Raw genomic sequence first — 17,565 nt, 5'->3', positions numbered from 1 at the left:
TCGTGGGATGAGTGTCCATGGATAAAGCCTGGGAACGACAGGTGAATGGGTGAATGAAGGGCTGTTTAACAGCATCAGGTCTTTGAAGTGCACTTATGCACCGACGGCTCCTATTTGTCTGTAGGACGCGGCAATCGATGTCGTCGTTGGCGCATTTTCACAGTGAAACGTTACCTGCAGGACAAATCTGTCAATCAAAGGGCCACGGGCGCATAAATATCATGAGCGTGGAGTCGGCCCACAGCTTCACTCGCCTTCCTCCCTCTTGGTGCTCACATCTGGGATTGAACAAACAGGCCCGAGTTGGGAATACGACCACTATGGGACCACTGAATCTTTTCGCAGCCATGGTTCTGTCCATGTGCTGTCATGTTCACTTAGCTTTTGCTTGGTATGTCGTTTAGTTTTGGAGGAATTCGTTTAAATTTAACGGATGTAATGTGTAATGTGTGTTTGCTTGTGGTATAGTGACATGTGATTAACGTGGCTGTCTTTTTTTTTTTCTCTCTATAGGACGGTGAATAATTTCCTCATGACTGGACCTAAGGTAAATACATTTTTTATCCTTTATTATTATTTTATTAAAGTCAAATATGTTTGCAGATTGTGTAATGATTGAATACATTTAATTGCAATAGCGACTAACATTGCACTTTTTTCCCTCCCAAGGCTTTTCTGACCTATGCCAGCAGTGTGCAACTGGGCGCACAGAGTGGCATCCAGGAGTGCAAACACCAGTTTGCTTGGGAGAGGTGGAACTGCCCAGAGAACACGCTCCAACTATCCACACACAACGGCCTTCGAAGTGGTAAGACATTTGCATCCATATATTTGTATATATTGTGTTGTATTTCTGCCTTGCATGCAGCACTGGAGAGGTGTGGTCCAAGCAGCTGTCAACTTTGCTGAAGCGCAAAGCCCATCGCAGACAGGGTGATTATGCGCTCTAGCCTACATTTAGAAGGGGCACGAACATTAACTTCAATTCCTTGCTGGAGCCGCATTGATAAACACTCAATATATCCAGCATCGTTGTCGCATTAATTTCCAAAGTGCCTTTACGCGCAGTTTACGCGCCTTTTACGCACGGTGTTCGGGAGTTTTTGTGGTGCCAAATTGATTCGCGAAGCATAACAGTGCGTTTAACATTTACTTTATTTGTCGTTTATTGTAGCTACAAGGGAAACATCTTTTGTCCACGCCATCAGCGCAGCCGGAGTGATGTACACGCTCACCAAGAACTGCAGCATGGGAGACTTTGACAACTGCGGCTGCGATGACTCCAGAATTGGACAGACAGGTAAATTTCTATTCAATGAGTGGTTTCTTTACTATCAGGCTAACTTAGGTGGGACGGACCCTGTTTTTATAACTGAATAACAACGTATATTTTTGAATGTCCAGGTGGCAGAGGATGGATTTGGGGAGGCTGCAGCGATAATGTGGCGTTTGGAGAGAAGATCTCCAAACAGTTTGTGGACGCGCTCGAAGGTGGACATGACTCGCGGGCTGCGGTCAACCTGCACAACAACGAGGCGGGCAGACTGGTGAGATATGATTTTACTAGTACTGGAGTTAGCTACCACTTTTTATGGGCTATGTCATCAATATTCAGACATGTATTTCAGTGGCATTTCCGCATCCAAGTAGCACGAAGTTGTGCATGTTTGACTGCTACCAACTAACACTCTCACTCTGTTGGCAGGCAATCAAAGCCACCATGCGGAGAGCCTGTAAGTGCCATGGAGTGTCTGGGAGCTGCAGCATCCAAACCTGCTGGATGCAGCTGGCTGACTTCAGAGAGGTGGGCAACTACCTAAAGATTAAGCACGAAAATGCGAAGAAGCTGGAGATGGACAAGAAGCCCGTGAGGGCTGGGAACAGCGCAGACAACAGAGGAGCCATCGCGCACACTTTTCGGGGCATCGCCCGGACGGAGCTCATTTACCTGGAGGACTCCCCGGATTACTGCGTCAAGAACCAGAGCCTGGACTATCAGGGCACAGAGGGGCGGGAGTGTCTGAAGGGCGGCAAGAACTTGTCCCAGTGGGAGAGGAAGAGCTGCCGCAGGCTGTGCTATGAATGCGGCCTCAGAGTGGTGGAGAAGCGCATCGAGGTCGTGAGCAGCTGCAACTGCAAATTCCACTGGTGCTGCACGGTGAAGTGTGACAAATGCACGCAGGTAGTTACTAAATATTACTGTGCGCGTAAAGACGGTGGGAGAAAACCACATAATAAAACGAAGCGCAGGCACCGTGCGCGCCGGCACTGATCGCCATTTGTTGCCTTCAGTTAGTATCCTCATCACTTTTCATTAGATCCATCATTAAGGACATCAATAAGCATCAGTCTGTGTTACAAGAACTTTATTTTTTATTCCTAACCATCACATCGCTTGAAGCCTTTTAATGCACTTTATCTTATTGATTTGATTCTGTATATAAATCAGTGTTTTGGGGGACCAAACTCTCCACGCATCCTTACTAGTGTGAAGGGGGTGATTGGTGTTCTATGTTGGTTTGTCTGAGAATTTGTCTAATATTTTATATGTATTTTTAATTGAAAATGTTACCTAATAAATATTTTTCTACAATATGCATGACTCAGTCTGATTTGTCAGTGGAGAAATTCTGATTATGTTATTTGTATATTGGTGCCCTGGTGTCAAACAGCCTTGGGGAAGAAAATAAACTGTCGCCTAATGCCATCCTTTGAAGTGCGCATATAGGCGTTTCCTGAAGCCGTCAACCAATCAGCTCTGTCGGACCCTGGAGACAAAGGACAAGAGTTCCATTTGTTCCTCATTCAAATAAAAGAGAAAGTTGCAGCGCACAGGGACAAAATAAGTAGATCTCCACTTTGAGGGCTGACGGTAGAGATGAAAATGGTGCATGTATTGTTTTGTCTCCTGCCTCTTTTATGCAAAATGAGTCCGGGACACGCCTGGTAAGAGACTATTTGCCTGTATATTTTATATCTGTGTTGACTCCACTTATCTTGACCTTATTAATTATCCTCTATCTTCTTCCCAGGGTGGCCAGTAACTTTCTCATGACGGGACCCAAGGTAAATAGAAAACAGTTGTCTTACTGGGATCACCCTCACAAGTTACTTGATAACGTTACAAAATGTGAATAAGGCCAAAACATTGACATCGCCTCTCCTGCAGGCCTATCTCACCTACGCACGAAGCGTGCAGGTGGGCGCACAGAGTGGCACTGAGGAGTGCAAACACCAGTTTGCGTGGGACAGATGGAACTGCCCCGACAGCGCAACCCAGCTCAAGGGACTAAGACGGGGTAGGTGGAGACGTTTGTGCATAAAACGAGCAAAGAATATAATCCTGTTTCTGCACAAATATAAAAAAGGCATCATGCACAGGAATTACAATTCTAAAATTGCGCACAGCATATGGATGTAGGCCCATCAGTTACATGTGTTGCATTAGTTTTCTTCATGCCTGCACAGAACCCCATTAGATTTTTGTGTAATTACAAAATGGCACAGCTGCATAAATATCTTCACTCACGAGTATTTAAAAAAAAAAAAAAAAAGTTTCTCCAGACGACGAGCTCGTTAATATTCACGGATTACTTTCAGTCATGAATATTTAATGAATGTTTGAAACATCTTTGCCCGGTATGACATAAATCGTGATTGCCAATTTCTTCTCATTGGCAGCCACCAGAGAGACGTCTTTCGTGCACGCCATCAGTGCAGCGGGCGTCATGTACACTCTGACCAGGAACTGTAGTCTGGGAGACCTGGACAACTGCGGCTGTGATGTCTCCAAGAACGGGAAAATTGGTGAGCATTCCACCAACAAAGACATATTACTCAGAATATCGTCTTATATTTAACTTATATTTGATCGATAAGCATTTAAAAGTTATGGTATTTGATCTGATTTTAAGTGATACTTTGTGTGCAGGCGGTCGCGGCTGGTTGTGGGGTGGCTGTAGTGACAACGTGGATTTCGGGGAGAGGATTTCCAAACAGTATGTGGACGCGCAGGAGACGGGCCAGGACTCCAGGGCTGCTGTCAACCTGCACAACAACGCGGCCGGCCGGCTGGTGAGTTAAACCCCCTCACACCGCCAGCGTTTAGCTCACATGAACAGTTTTAAGTGGCAGTGATTAACTTTCCTCGGTTTCCAACAGGCTGTGAAGGCAACAATGAAGCGCATCTGTAGATGCCACGGCATGTCTGAGAGCTGCAGTGTCCAGACCTGCTGGACACAGCTGTCAGAGTTCAGAGAAATCGGAAACTACTTGAAGATCAAGCACAGCCAAGCCCAAAAACTGGACATCGATAAAAAGCGCATGCGGGCTGGCAACAGCGCGGACAACCGAGGTGCCATCGTGGACGCGTTCGGCAGCGTCGCCCAGACGGAGCTCATCTACCTGGAGGACTCCCCGGACTACTGCAAGAGGAACACCAGCTTGGGGCTGTACGGCACCGAGGGCAGGGAGTGCGTGCAGCACGGGGAGGGTTTAACCCAGTGGGAGAGGCGCAGCTGCCGCAGGTTGTGTCATGAATGCGGCCTGAAGGTGGAGGAGAGGCGCACGGAGGTGGTGAGCAGCTGCAACTGCAAATTCCACTGGTGCTGCACGGTGAACTGCGACGACTGCTCCCAGGTTATAGTAAAACACGTGTGCGCCAGGAGGGAAGGTGCTGATGGGCACGGCTTTAGGCGCAGACACCGTGGACCCAAATGAGGAGAACAGACCTCATGTGGATCTGTGACCAATAGGTGACAGTTGGGTCTGTTTAAAAGGGGGCCGGTATGAGGATTTAAATGTCCATTTGCACTTTTCATGTCTCCTTGTACAAATATTTGAGTGTATATTTATGAATATTATGTTTTGCTTAAATAAAATAAGTTTAAAAAATAAATAAAGACTTCTGAGTGCCACGTTTCAGCTCTGCCAATAACTAGTAAACACTTGATCATTTTCCTTAATAAATCCCAGGCTCGTTGGGTTTTATGACAGGGCACACAAGCGTCTATTAGAATAAGAATGGAGTGAATACACTTAACAGCGGATTACATGGATAACACGGTGCACTTCGCACCTAACCAAGGTGTTGATCCAGCGCTGATCCACCATCACTTTGATGTCAAAGTGTATTGATTTCATTCAAAGAGCAGCGAGGCTTTGAAAGACAAATTAGGGAAGTATTTCCACCGCTAGCAGTGAGATATTTTGGCCTGATAATCCGGGCCACCACTGCGCATCCTCGCCTTTGTCACATCCCACCGCAATGCAAATGCGCCACAATACATCAAAGCGTGACGCGCTGGCAGAGACATTTTTTCCCAAACTTGGAGTTGCTCTCGCTCAGCCACGCGGGATCCAGATCTCACACAGCAAATCCAAAGACAGTCACAGATACGCGTGACTCACATTCCTCCTCGGATGCAAGTTAATTTCTAAACTTGTAATTTGCAAGTAATTAGGTCTGTGTGGAGCAGCGTCTCCGCCCACTGGCCTATCTGTGTCTTAGGAGCCATTCATTTGCCTCCCTCTTGCCTCTACCCCCTGTATCTCCAGAAATCTTCCTCGCAGCAGGAGGTGTCATAAATCTGCCACCGTCTCGGCTAAATGACTGATGGCATGGGTATCACCTTCATAAGGGGGTCCACGCCTGGGGGAGAGTGGGTGGCAGTCTAACTGAAAGGGGGCTGATTACAAGGCTGCTTCGCTGTCTTTACAGAGCAGTTGCTATGGAAGCAGTGAATAACAGGATAAGTGAGAAATTACAGCATGGATTATCATCACATTATGCAGCAGAGATCAGCCGGCGTCATCTTACATCCCCAAGAACTCTGAAAAACCGCTTTAGAAATACTTCAACGCTCTGTCACACAACACACAGCTCTGTTCAAATGAATGGCACAAAGGTAAATGTGCTTCTCTGGTGCAGGACAAGACAGTCAGAAAAAGCACCACCACTAAACACAGAGCACCAGTATTCTCTCAAACCAAAACGCTCCCTTACATCCTTCCCATTTGTCTGTTTGCTTCTGGGGATGTCCTGCATTTCCCATGCCGCCCTGCTGTGTGTTAATGAAGGCTTTGCCCCACTGGAGGCCCTCACCGATCTGCCCCTTATCTCTGCTCTCCACTGAGGACAGTATTGCTTCCATATGATGCTTCTGCTTGGTCGTGCTCTTTTAATTCCTTCCTTTCCCATCTGCTGAGAAACCCTCTTTTTGTGGAATTTCTAGGGAGAGTTTCAGTTATTTATCCTGCAACCCCCCCCCTCACCTCCTGAAATTTAACATTTAGGATTTCATAAAAACAACCAGAAATTTCTAAACATTACCATACATCGATTGTCACATCTCCTACTTTATAATTACACTGAATTGCATGCCTCCTCCTCTGTGGCAGCGTCAAGTCTTTCGTGGGGGGTATGTTTCCCAATCAGGACAGAGGAGGGAAACAAAGGAGGGGGGAATCTCCCACGAGGACCCCCCAGGGGGGCTCATGTATTCACTCAGACATGCCTGGGGGTCTTAGGGGGGATCTGAGCCTGATTGATCACCTCTTCCCTCTGATGCCCTCCTCTCTCACCTGGGTGTGAGACACGGGACGGGCTACGGCTTCAACAATGTCAGGAATTAGAATGAAAAGCATGTTTGAGCTCAAACTGCAACGCGAGTCCGTGCGTGTAAATTGAAAAGATGTTTTAAGTGTACTGTATATCCACGATGGTACAACCTTACATTCAAAATTGAAAAAGAAATCTGCATTGCACATTCATTGCTGTTCAGCCAAAAATCAGACACACAAGTTCAGAACAAACTGAAATGATAGCTATCGTACGCAGCTACATGACTGTGGTAGCATAGTGCAGGGGTGTGTGACAGGAAACGGCCTCTATGTTTAGAGATCGATGTACTCTGCAGCGCAAGCATGTGCTAATATTATATGTCTCACTGAAACTTTCCATTTCAGTCTTTTACACAATACAAAATGGCACACCACAAAGTATTTAAAGGGCACAGAGGTCATTATGGACTTTCACTTTATAAGGCGCAAGGACAAGAGCAACAGTTGTGCGAGCCCGCTGCACAACCGTTGGGTCATGCTTCAGTGGATGCGACACTGAGACGAGACGAGCATGAGTTTAAACAATGTTCCTTCTAAAGCGGAGGTGACGGGATGGAGTCCCCAAAGTCTGGCCGACTACATGAGCAGGGTGAGTATCAAAAGAGCGGCTCGAGGTCGATGTAAGACGAGAATGTATCTTCTGTAGCAGTCAAGTAGTGTAGTTTCTTTTTTGTGGCACGTTAAAAAGCATTATCTGTACTTCAACTAATAAAAAATATACAATATAATACATATTGGTCAATTGTGAATTAAAGGTTTACTCAGTTAGAATATATATAGAATACAGAATTAGATGCAGTATACTTCACAACAAAAAAAAACTCTACGAGCCTTCAATTGCCTTCATCTTCTCAGCTTAAGTTATCAGGCTGCGACAAAGTAGTGATGAAGGGCAACATAACCGGAGCAGGATTCATAGTAAGTATGTTTACACCTCCAGAAGCCTTTACACTTGATTACTGCTCTGAAATACTATAAATATTGCAATTGATTCTCTATCATTTTTTTTATTAACCTTTAAAATCAACATTATCCAGCAAATGACTGAGCGTGACCTTCAGCTGTTCCCCTGCCTTTATGTCCCGTGAGTACGACTGAAAATATATTCATTCCACTGACATTAAACAGTTTTCCAACCAAAAATATTGATGAACAATCCATCAGTCGATGTCTGTTACAGCATAAATGGTTCATTGTGGTCATGTATGATAAGTCACAAGGTTATATCTAATTCTCTAACATCATATAATCACACAAAAGTTGTGCCGTATAGTCCTACAATACTGAAAATATGGATGATATTTTGCTTATGTCTTGGTCTTGTATCTTTAGAATAATAACTAAGATCCAAAGTGACATCAACAAGAGTGGGCAGAAGCAGGTTTTTGATAAGTAAGAAAAGTTTTCTTTTGCTTTCGTTTTGCAGCTCTTACTTTGTGTAACTGTAAGTGAACAACAACGCGTATGTTTAATTTTTTGGCAGATTTAAGGCACAAAAGTATCCAAAACAAGGTAAAGAACACTTCAGTTCAACTATGTCACTGATATCATAAAGATATCATATCATAAAAATAATGTTGTATTTTACCCTGTATTTCTCTACAGTAATTGTACAGGAGGAGGAACACTGGGATTCAGATGAGTATGTAAGTTAGTTTGTTTTTGTAAATTTGGTAGCTTATAATGATACAAACTTCAAGCCCAAAGAAAATGGTTGAACTAAGTAAGGTGCAATGTAAACTGAAAACTACATTATGATCATCGTTGTTGTCGTCGTCATATGGGTGGCTGTGTGGTCAGGACAATAACAGCGATGAGAACTGTGAAGGTCCATACCAGGAAGAAACAGAAGACGGCTACATCTCTGCTCTGACTGAGCCACAAACGGCTGAGCAGCAAGACACTGGCGAGCCCTGCAAGGAGATCTACAGGAAGCCACCTCGACACCAGCATAGAGGTAACAAAGCAACCCAGACAGCAGTGCTGTGAGCAGAGAAGTGCAATCACACGTGAAAATGTGTCTCCGGCTTTTCATTTTATCTGCCTTGAACGTAGAACTAATGCTCATGTTTTCTTTTGGGCCTAACTTCAAATAAATGATGTATTAATGTGAGTAGATCCTGTTCAATATCCAGCCCCTCATCCACCAAAAGTGAACCACAACCCCAAGAGACCTTTCAAAGCACCAGGTGACTGCACATATAGTGGCTCCACAACCACCTGACTGATTGATGATGATGATGATGCTGATGATCTAAACCTTCTGTAAAACGTGTTTCCCCCTTCTCAGCACCAGCTAGCCAACCCACTCTGCATATCGACAGGAGCAACAAGCCTGGACAACCTGTTCCAACGCAGAGAGACATAACAAAATCAAGTAGGCCTACCTGCTGATTATTATGTAGCATTTGTGAGAGCTCAGTGGCAAAATGTTGTAATCGTGTCACCAACACGTCTATTTCATACTATCCATCATGTCCACAAGAGGGCGGTGCTGTCAAAGCTCCCGGCTCATCCGCTTGTAAGATCCCTACAGTAAGAACCCACAAGCCCACTGATGTGTCCAACAGGTAGGCGGTTAATGAGTCTAGTAAGCCCCTCAACTCTGGATAATGCAATAAAAAAATTATTTATTCCATTTCATCTCTCCCCTCCCAGAGGAGAGAAACGAAGTCCAGCTCCTCCAGTGGCCACACAGCTTACTAAGGTCAACAATTCAACATCAGGAACAAGAAAGGTGAAAGTCAAAAGTGTAATGGCGAGTAATGACTGCCACACACAGTTTATGCCTGTTCTGTGCAATTAGACACTTCTGAGTACCTTCAAAAGGTAAACAGCAGATGGCGATGTTGTAAAAAAAAAAAAAAAAAACATTTCTGTCTTTGCAAAAGAGAAATGAGATAGAGTCCTTACAATGACTGTTTTATTATTATGGTGCGCCCAGGATTTGGATCCCAGCTGGTATGGAGGAAACATTACCAGACATCAAGCTGAAGTTGTTCTCAGAGAGGTGAATGAGGTCAGGCACTGCTATTCACAGAGTATCTCATCTTCCTGGAGGCACAGACACGCGCAGCTGAAATTTCACAGGATTATATTTGCAGTATCATGTTAAACTGACTGTGTGTGTGTGTGTGTATTAAGGATGGGGCATTTGTGGTGAGGGACAGCACAAAAGGCTCAGATGAACACCCCTACACCCTGATGCTGCTGAAAGAAGGCAAGGTTTACAACATTAAGATCTGTAACCAAGGCAACTCCTACTTCCTCGGCACTGGCTTCAACACCACCAAGGTAAACTGAAAATGCTGATACCATTATCGACGATGTTAAAGTGAGAGTAAAAAGTCCATTTGTTCACTCAAAGTAAACTGAAACGTTCACATCTTGTGGCACGCCTCGGGCGGTGTCTGACGCTGACTGGTGCTGCGCTGCATCATTAGGTCCCTGTCATCTTTTCTTGTGTGCTGCTGTGCTGCAGAGTTTCCCTGGGGTGAAGGAGATGATTACCCATCACGCGCACACCCCGCTGCTGCTCATTGATGCCACAGACCACAGCTCTAAAGCGCAGAGCCAGTGCTGCCTGCTGTACCCTGTGGGACTCTGACCAGCACCGACACCAAGCTTAATGTGGGTGTTTGCCTCCATCTATGTGTTTCTTAATGCTAATTTGCACATACATGCATGAATGTGGCTAGCTGAGATGCCTTTTAGGAACAGCCAAACACGTCATAATTGTCACAATCACAAAGGTCATTGTTATGTAGTTCCTCTAACTGGTGGCGTCACTTGCATTTTTAAACGCATAATGAGAGGAAAAAATTGACATTTACATGGCTCATGGTTTGTATATTGTATTAAACTATGTTTTCCAGACACACAAAATTACCTCTGTTCTTCACGGCTCAGTCTCAGCCTGAGTGGAGGGCTGCGGTTTCGGTGCCTCGCGGACTTTCAGAAGCGCCAACTTGTCAGGGTGGCCAACACAAACGATCAGATCGCATTGCCTCAGCTGGCTTCGCACTGCAGGCAGAAAACAAATCCTTTGTTTCGCAACTGCCTCAGGTCAACACAGTCGTAACATGTCCAAAAGTCACACTGCAGAATAAATAAGGTTCCACACCAAAGAGTATAGTGCTTACCAGGAAAAACTCTATAGTCTTGTTTTGTTATTATTAAGCAGTGCTTGTAGTTACTGTTTAACAGACTCAAATATACATTACTCATACAGAACTTCATTGTCAGTAAATTAGCTCATTTTCACCAGATTTTGAAAGTTCATTCACAGCTTTCACACACCAGAGTCATCACACATACTAAATAGATTTTTGAATGTGGTGTGGTGTATGGACATTATTGTGCCACAGTGCAATGTGCAACAAAAACAGAGAAGCTACTCAGAGCTGGAAAAATTAGACCAATTGTAGGACAGGGGAACTTTAAGACCAATCCTTTTATTGCAAGTCTCATCTCTGTGAGTTCAGTGTACATTAGGTGGAGCAACATCATACTCTTCTGCACTGAAAGTATTGTTTTGTTCCTTTTTGAGAGGTTAATTTCTTGTATATTACATTCCAAAACAATACACTACAAAAAGGGACACAGGATCAAGTGACCTTAATGATAAACTTAACATTGAGTATCACAAATCATTCTACTTGCAATGTTTAATATAAAATGAACCACAGATGTTTTCTTTTCTAGACGTTGAATTATTGAAGTAAGCAGTTATAACCGAGTAAGACAACACAGTAAGGAGTTCACTTTGACTGCCTCTTTGACCACAGCTGTCCCCCCTAGCAGAAAAAGGAGTTGCAACATCGTACCTCACATCAAACGGCCCAATGGACAACCGTGTGTGTGTGTGTGTGTGAAATCCTTCAGTTACTCCTATCTGCCCATCGGCAGAGTGCAATCTGACAGACCTCATGTAGCATCATGTAACTCAGCACCACTGGCATCTACAAGCAACGCTACGGTGCGCAGCAGTTGGTGTACAATAATCCACTTCTGGAGGTGGAAAGGGATAAACAGTGATACATACGTGCCAGGTGATTCATGCAGTTAGACAAAGAGTCCAGCCCTTTCAGTATGCTTCCCAGATCAATGCAGGCAGTTGATGTAGCTTGTCCTGTGCTCTTGTTTGCGTTTTCCATCTGGAAAAGAAAAAAAGTCTACCTCAAATATATACCATACAAAAGAATCTTACAAACTTGAAATGCTATTCTCACTGCTGGTGTAACTTTACAACTATAAGTTAAACATACAATGACTTGATGTCTGTACAAAAAAACAACAGAAGACATTCTCATTTTAATCCTTTTATTATTCTGTTAAACTAAGAGACACAATTGACAGATCAGAACCCTACAGCACAATCACGTCATGCTAAAACAATCCTTTAAATTACTGGCCAAAAAACCCTGCTTTAATGCAGCAAGAGCAGACCTGCTACAACATATCAAACACAGTAAGAATTTGAACACAGTGCAATTATAGTACATTTCAATCCTGCATTAACAACCACTCCTCCTTCTTCCCAGTGCAGTACTCTTCTGAACTCAAAACTCTGATAACTACATCACATGTGAGCAGGTGTTGTGGAAGCGACATCAGGACATCTGGCCGTCTCTGGCTCCTTATCTCGATCTCCACACACAGCAGCAGCTCTGCATCTCTGATAAGCTTCTTGCAGTTTCTGCATAGAGGCCCCCATCTTCGGGCTGGTCTGCAGTGCAACCATGTCGTAAACCATCCAAGTCAGCTGCACTACAGGTGCGCAGAGGACAGGAGGAGGAAACTGCAGCTAGTTATAAGACATCTATGTTAGTTAGCTAAGACACACTGTAACATTAAATGAAGCGAGTCTAAAACAAGAGGAACAGGTTCAAGTTACACACCTGATATGTTTTCAACGTTTTCAATCATTCTCTCCAAATCTTTGATCAGCTCCAAAAAGTCGTCGTTTTTGCTCTGAACCTCTGGGAGCGAACAGGAATCGGCCATCTGAATTACAAACCGGCATATGGCTTTATCAGCTTTTATCAGCTGTCTGATTAAGAGACTTATCTGCAGAAACACGGACTAACGCCAGACGGCTCCTGCCCCGACAAGTTAATGCTATGCTAGTTGGTTAGCTTAACATGCTAACGCTAGCAAGTTCACCCTAGAAAAGTTAGCATGGCAACGTTAGCTAGATTCCTCTAAAATTAAGATTAGTTACGTTTGCCAAGAGGAAGAACGGTATCTACAAATACTAGCTGGGATTTTAGTCCGCAGTTTATGTGGTTATGAGGTAATATTTAACTTAAAATGAGGAAAACTTACGGTAGAAAGCTTTTCTTTTTTTTGACAGCGGCTCAGTTTGACGCAGTTCTCGCGCTAATTTTGAAAAGCGACGTGCTGGGCGTTCTCGCTTTAAAAAGAGATGACGTAACTTCCGACGATCTCAGGAATAATTCATTTTTATTAATAAATTAATTTTAATACATAATTTTATGGTAATAACCTGCTGCTCTCCCCAAGAGAAAGAATTTAGAAATAATTTAAAACATTGCTACAAATATATACTTTGCGGTATTGGTTGAAGCTTGCTACATATGCAAGCAAAAAGGCTAAATATTACCAAAATGCTATATATATGGTGTCACTAAATTGCCTCTATTGTTGCTGAATAGGAGAAGGTGGTTTACCTCTAAGCTGTCTATATGAAAGCAGGTGTAGCAAAAGTTCTAATCTAAATAGGCCAAACAGTATTATTTCAGTCTGTTTAAATTTGCAATATAATCATCAAAAATTACAGATGGCTGAACTCAGTTAATGTTGGAGTAACAGCCAGGGTGGAAAAATATTTAATTGAGAGTGAACAAACCCCCTGGAGGAACTGAACTCGCTGACAGCAGGAAAAAAACAGAGAAAGCAGGAACCGACTACTCACCTGAGAAAACAACCAATGAAAGCAGACAGGGGGCGTTTCCAGGGAAACAGATAAAGCAGGCATGACAGGTGACATTTTGACATAAACCAAGGGCAAACAGGCAAGAAAAGGGTGTAGAAGAGTAGCCTACAACTTGGAAGCACAGAGACCATCATTTGAATCTGTTCACATTCAAATTTCTGCTAAAGCCTTAACAAGGGAAGGACTTTTGTGGTCTTCAACATCGCTGCAAAGAGATTTTTACTGAGAAAAGAAGGACAAACAAAGGCAAAGGGTTAAGAAGAGACAGTGAGAGGTGAGAAGAAATTTGGCAATGTCTTCTTTTGAGGCCCAGGGCCAGTCTCCTCCTCGGTGTGGCCCTCAGTTCCCCAGCCTCGGCCAGGAGCCCCCAGAGCTCAGCATGTACAGTGACTGTTACTACCCTCCTCCTTCGCTGCCGAGCCCTCAACGCACCACGCCGACCTCCTACGACCTGAGCGACTACACCACATCCTCTCCAAACCCCTACCTCTGGTTCAACGGCTCCAGCATCAACACACCGCCATACCTGCCTACCACCGGCCCGCCTGGCAACCCTGGCCCCCCCTTTGTTCCTCAGCACTACGGCATGCAGAGGCCTTACCTGGGCCCTGCTGGAGCCGGGGGCCCAGGAGGGGAGCTGAGCTGGTTCTCTCTCCCCTCACAAGAAGACCTGATGAAGCTGGTCAGGCCTCCGTACTCCTACTCGGCTCTCATCGCCATGGCTATCCATGGAGCGCCGGACAGGAGGCTGACCTTGAGTCAGATTTACCAGTACGTCGCTGACAATTTCCCTTTCTACAATAAGAGCAAAGCAGGCTGGCAAAATTCAATCAGACACAACCTGTCGCTCAACGACTGCTTCAAAAAAGTACCAAGAGATGAGGATGATCCAGGTAATATTTTAAAATCAAAATGTCTTTTTTTGTGTGCTTTTTGGTTCAGTTTCGAGTATTTGTGTCCAACAATGAAAGATTTATATGCTAAATTCACTTCATTTCCTTTGACAGTTTGCTTTTATTGCTTTTAAGTGTGTAGCATGTTGTAAAAGCTATTTTCCCATTTTCATATCTGAATTGAACCTCACCAACTCTACATTCTTTCATCACAGGCAAGGGCAACTACTGGACACTTGACCCAAACTGTGAAAAGATGTTTGACAACGGGAACTTCCGCCGCAAAAGGAAGAGGAAGTCCGATTCCCTCTCCAGTGGTGATGGCGGCTCAGGGGCACCAGAGTCAGGTGACAGTGAGAGGGGCAGCCCCAAACACTCTGGCAACCCTGGCCTTAACATCTCTCCCACGCCGGACAGGATCCCTTCCCCTTCGTCGTCAGGCCCCGCGCCTTGTCTCAGCAGCTTCTTATCTGAGATGTCTGGAGTGAGCGCTGTAGCAGCTAATGAGGTGGGAGGTGATGGGTTGAGCAGGCCGCTGCAGATCAACCTTCCATTAGATGGGCCTCATAGATCCACGCAACCTGGAAGCTTTGGCAGCTACTCCCCCAACTCGAGTGGTGCAGAGTGGGTTCCACAAGTCCCAGCTCCCCCTGTGCTCTCCTCCTCACCCACCCACTCCTCCCTAGGCTACACCAGCCCCATCCTCAGCCAGTACAGTGGGTCCGGTGGGCATTTCTACCCCACTCTGGGCTCGACGGGAATCATTTACCAACGTGAGGGCACAGAGGTTTAATGAGACACGAAGGGGGAAAAGTTTGGTTTCAAAAAAAGACTCTCGACGGGATATTTTACCTGTCTGGTCACTTTTGCTTTAGAGAGGTTCTGTTGTGAAAGACACAGAAAGACACACAGCATGTTTGCGCTGACTGAGACACTTGAGATCACTAGCGTGTGACGGCAGAGTAAAAAGGCTTTGATTCCCATAGGAACAGCTGAGTCAGCTGCAAAGGGCTACGAGTGTCACTCCCTGAAACCGCAGCCGGCCTCGCTATCAGATCCTCAGTCAGCTTTTATTCCGTCTAAAGCTAGTCTCTATCAGATCTGACTCATTATTAGCAGATCCTAGATCTGATCTGCTGACATCAGGTCATTCCACACTGCTGTCTGTGGTACTTTGATGGTTTCACCCCCACAACGCTCAGACAGCACATTTAGCAGAGTAGTTAAATTACACCACTGACCATATAGTGTGTGCAGTCACTGCTCTAAAACAATCATGTCATGTTTTTTTGGTAGTAATAAAACTAAGCAATCTGATGAACTTACAGTCTTGAGTTGAACTTTGTAAATATGTCAATGTGTTATGTAATGTCATACATTTATGTTGCCGGTTTGTTGCTACAAGTGTTATCGTACAAAATTTATTTTCAGTGTATGATATATGCTGTTGTATGTTGTGTTTTTGATATAATAAAAGGTTTCAGAGTTCTAAATTTGCATTTTCCACTTTATTTTTGTGAATAATAATCAATGATCATTACTGGGGAGCAGTTGGTTGTATGATTTCTCTCAACCACCTCACCCCCTTCCTAAAAAAAGCAATAAAGCAAGACAATAAGCACTTACTGACAGAAAACAGTCCTGTCAGAAAAGCGATGACCAGCAGTGTAGAACCTGCATGTCGGCGTAACCTGATCTTTGTGTGATGGATAGTTAACTGTTTCTTCTAACAGGTGAAAATCCACATTCCCATGCTGTCCCTCTTTGCTACACTAAACACTGAAATCCAGCTCTGTCACACCATTTATGAACATATACTGCTGACTGGATGCGAGCAGCTTTAATTGTGCAGAGGGACCAACTGTCAAATGCTGTAAAGATGCTGAAGTGTGAGTTAAGTGCTGAATAAACAGAGTCACTCAGCACAGTTCATGACACGTTGACTCAATTTTGGCCCTCCGAGTAGAACGGCAGGATGGATTTCAATACTATTATCACAAGCTGTTCAACGTCGTAGGCAGCTGAGAGTCTTCAACAGCTAAACAACAATATTCTATCCCAGCGGTGGATGTGTGTTTATTCACAGTTAGAGGCTTTATTGTCAGATGCACAAAGAAAGTTAAAGGGGAGAAAATACATACAGAAATATGTAATAAACATAGAGGAGGCAATTATAATGTCCTATAAAAATAAAGGTAATATAAATATAAAGATTATAAAACTGCACAGTACGAGTGGAACAATAATGTCAAAATAAAGCAGATGCATCATAGTAACAAGCATCTGAACAGTAGTTTCTAATGACATTGGTGATATGTTGCTGTCTGTTCTATCTTTAAAAGGGCTTCATAGCACCCTTGTCAACCACACACTTTCACAAACTAAGCTAAGCTGAGGAACCTGTTGAAGAACCATATAAGGGTTTAACAGATTTTGTATGCAGTGGTGCTATAAAGCACCTCAACCATTCCAAAGAACTGCTTACTAACCGCTGAAGAGCCAATATCTTGATACAGCAGTTGTAATTCATACAGTAATATAATATTATAGATTATACCTCATATTTAAATACTTGGAACACATTATTATGAGTCCATGAGTCCTTTGTCAAATGTGGACTTTAGTTAATTATAAACTCCAGTTATTAAATAGGGATTTTCAACATTGGTTTATCGAATAAACAAAGTTGGTTAACTGTGGTTAATCTAATTTCAATTGGTATAATTCTGTTCTTCACTCATCCTGCACATATGTTATTTACATAAATATAAACTGTTTGATCGGGGTCACCCTAAGGCCTTTATTTACCCTGAAACACAGGCAGCATGACAGTCATTTACACTAAACACAAGGAGACAGAAAGAAAGAAAGAAAGACAGAAAGACAGAACGAACATAGGCTTCAAACCCAGATCCAGGGGAATTTAACATCTTGGCACAATCGCCAAAATGTGTTAGTGGTTGGAGGTTAACCTGTCAAAATTTGCATAACTGATTCCAAAACAAGTGATGAGGATGCGTTTGGATCATAAAGTCCTGCTTTATTAGTTGTGTCAGACTTGCAAGCATATCTGATTTAACTGTGTGAAATGTC

The 17,565-nt window shown here is 43.9% G+C and overlaps 4 protein-coding genes across 4 annotated transcripts; all 4 read left to right on the top strand.

Moving 5' to 3' along the window:
* The first annotated feature begins 320 nt into the window (after positions 1-320).
* LOC139207093 (protein Wnt-8a-like) lies at positions 321-2,272 on the top strand. Its single transcript, XM_070836727.1, has 6 exons — positions 321-391; positions 514-547; positions 670-808; positions 1,175-1,300; positions 1,405-1,547; positions 1,706-2,272. Exons 1-6 carry the CDS (start codon positions 321-323, stop codon positions 2,270-2,272), a joined length of 1,080 nt encoding a protein of 359 aa, XP_070692828.1.
* A 612-nt stretch (positions 2,273-2,884) lies between these two features.
* On the top strand, positions 2,885-4,719 carry LOC139207137 (protein Wnt-8a-like). Its single transcript, XM_070836772.1, has 6 exons — positions 2,885-2,946; positions 3,033-3,066; positions 3,170-3,299; positions 3,682-3,807; positions 3,932-4,074; positions 4,162-4,719. The coding sequence occupies exons 1-6, from the start codon at positions 2,885-2,887 to the stop codon at positions 4,717-4,719; spliced, it is 1,053 nt and encodes a 350-aa protein (XP_070692873.1).
* Positions 4,720-7,087: 2,368 nt separating this feature from the next.
* lcp2b (lymphocyte cytosolic protein 2b) lies at positions 7,088-10,410 on the top strand. Its single transcript, XM_070837325.1, has 13 exons — positions 7,088-7,210; positions 7,477-7,539; positions 7,659-7,705; positions 7,954-8,013; positions 8,105-8,133; positions 8,227-8,267; positions 8,422-8,578; positions 8,912-8,998; positions 9,107-9,191; positions 9,280-9,358; positions 9,566-9,640; positions 9,766-9,915; positions 10,103-10,410. Exons 1-13 carry the CDS (start codon positions 7,133-7,135, stop codon positions 10,226-10,228), a joined length of 1,077 nt encoding a protein of 358 aa, XP_070693426.1. The 5' UTR covers positions 7,088-7,132; the 3' UTR covers positions 10,229-10,410.
* Positions 10,411-13,871: 3,461 nt separating this feature from the next.
* Positions 13,872-15,740, top strand: foxi3b (forkhead box I3b). Its single transcript, XM_070837198.1, has 2 exons — positions 13,872-14,472; positions 14,688-15,740. Exons 1-2 carry the CDS (start codon positions 13,872-13,874, stop codon positions 15,263-15,265), a joined length of 1,179 nt encoding a protein of 392 aa, XP_070693299.1. The 3' UTR covers positions 15,266-15,740.
* Positions 15,741-17,565: the final 1,825 nt, after the last annotated feature.

This window comes from Pempheris klunzingeri, chromosome 9, assembly GCF_042242105.1.
Source record: "Pempheris klunzingeri isolate RE-2024b chromosome 9, fPemKlu1.hap1, whole genome shotgun sequence".
Classification (NCBI taxonomy): Eukaryota; Metazoa; Chordata; class Actinopteri; order Acropomatiformes; family Pempheridae; genus Pempheris; species Pempheris klunzingeri.
This window is presented reverse-complemented; position numbering and strand designations above follow the sequence as displayed.

Excerpts from the sequence above, each read along its gene's own strand:
- LOC139207093 (XM_070836727.1), top strand. The coding sequence starts at position 321 with ATGGGACCACTGAATCTTTTCGCAGCCATGGTTCTGTCCATGTGCTGT. Across the intron at positions 548-669 it reads TCCTCATGACTGGACCTAAG|GCTTTTCTGACCTATGCCAG; the intron begins GTAAATACATTT and ends TTCCCTCCCAAG. Across the intron at positions 1,301-1,404 it reads CTCCAGAATTGGACAGACAG|GTGGCAGAGGATGGATTTGG; the intron begins GTAAATTTCTAT and ends TTGAATGTCCAG.
- LOC139207137 (XM_070836772.1), top strand. The coding sequence starts at position 2,885 with ATGGTGCATGTATTGTTTTGTCTCCTGCCTCTTTTATGCAAAATGAGT. Across the intron at positions 2,947-3,032 it reads ATGAGTCCGGGACACGCCTG|GGTGGCCAGTAACTTTCTCA; the intron begins GTAAGAGACTAT and ends TCTTCTTCCCAG. Across the intron at positions 3,067-3,169 it reads TTCTCATGACGGGACCCAAG|GCCTATCTCACCTACGCACG; the intron begins GTAAATAGAAAA and ends CCTCTCCTGCAG.
- lcp2b (XM_070837325.1), top strand. The coding sequence starts at position 7,133 with ATGAGTTTAAACAATGTTCCTTCTAAAGCGGAGGTGACGGGATGGAGT. Across the intron at positions 9,359-9,565 it reads CAACATCAGGAACAAGAAAG|GATTTGGATCCCAGCTGGTA; the intron begins GTGAAAGTCAAA and ends TGGTGCGCCCAG. Across the intron at positions 9,916-10,102 it reads CTGGCTTCAACACCACCAAG|AGTTTCCCTGGGGTGAAGGA; the intron begins GTAAACTGAAAA and ends GCTGTGCTGCAG.
- foxi3b (XM_070837198.1), top strand. The coding sequence starts at position 13,872 with ATGTCTTCTTTTGAGGCCCAGGGCCAGTCTCCTCCTCGGTGTGGCCCT. Across the intron at positions 14,473-14,687 it reads AAGAGATGAGGATGATCCAG|GCAAGGGCAACTACTGGACA; the intron begins GTAATATTTTAA and ends CTTTCATCACAG.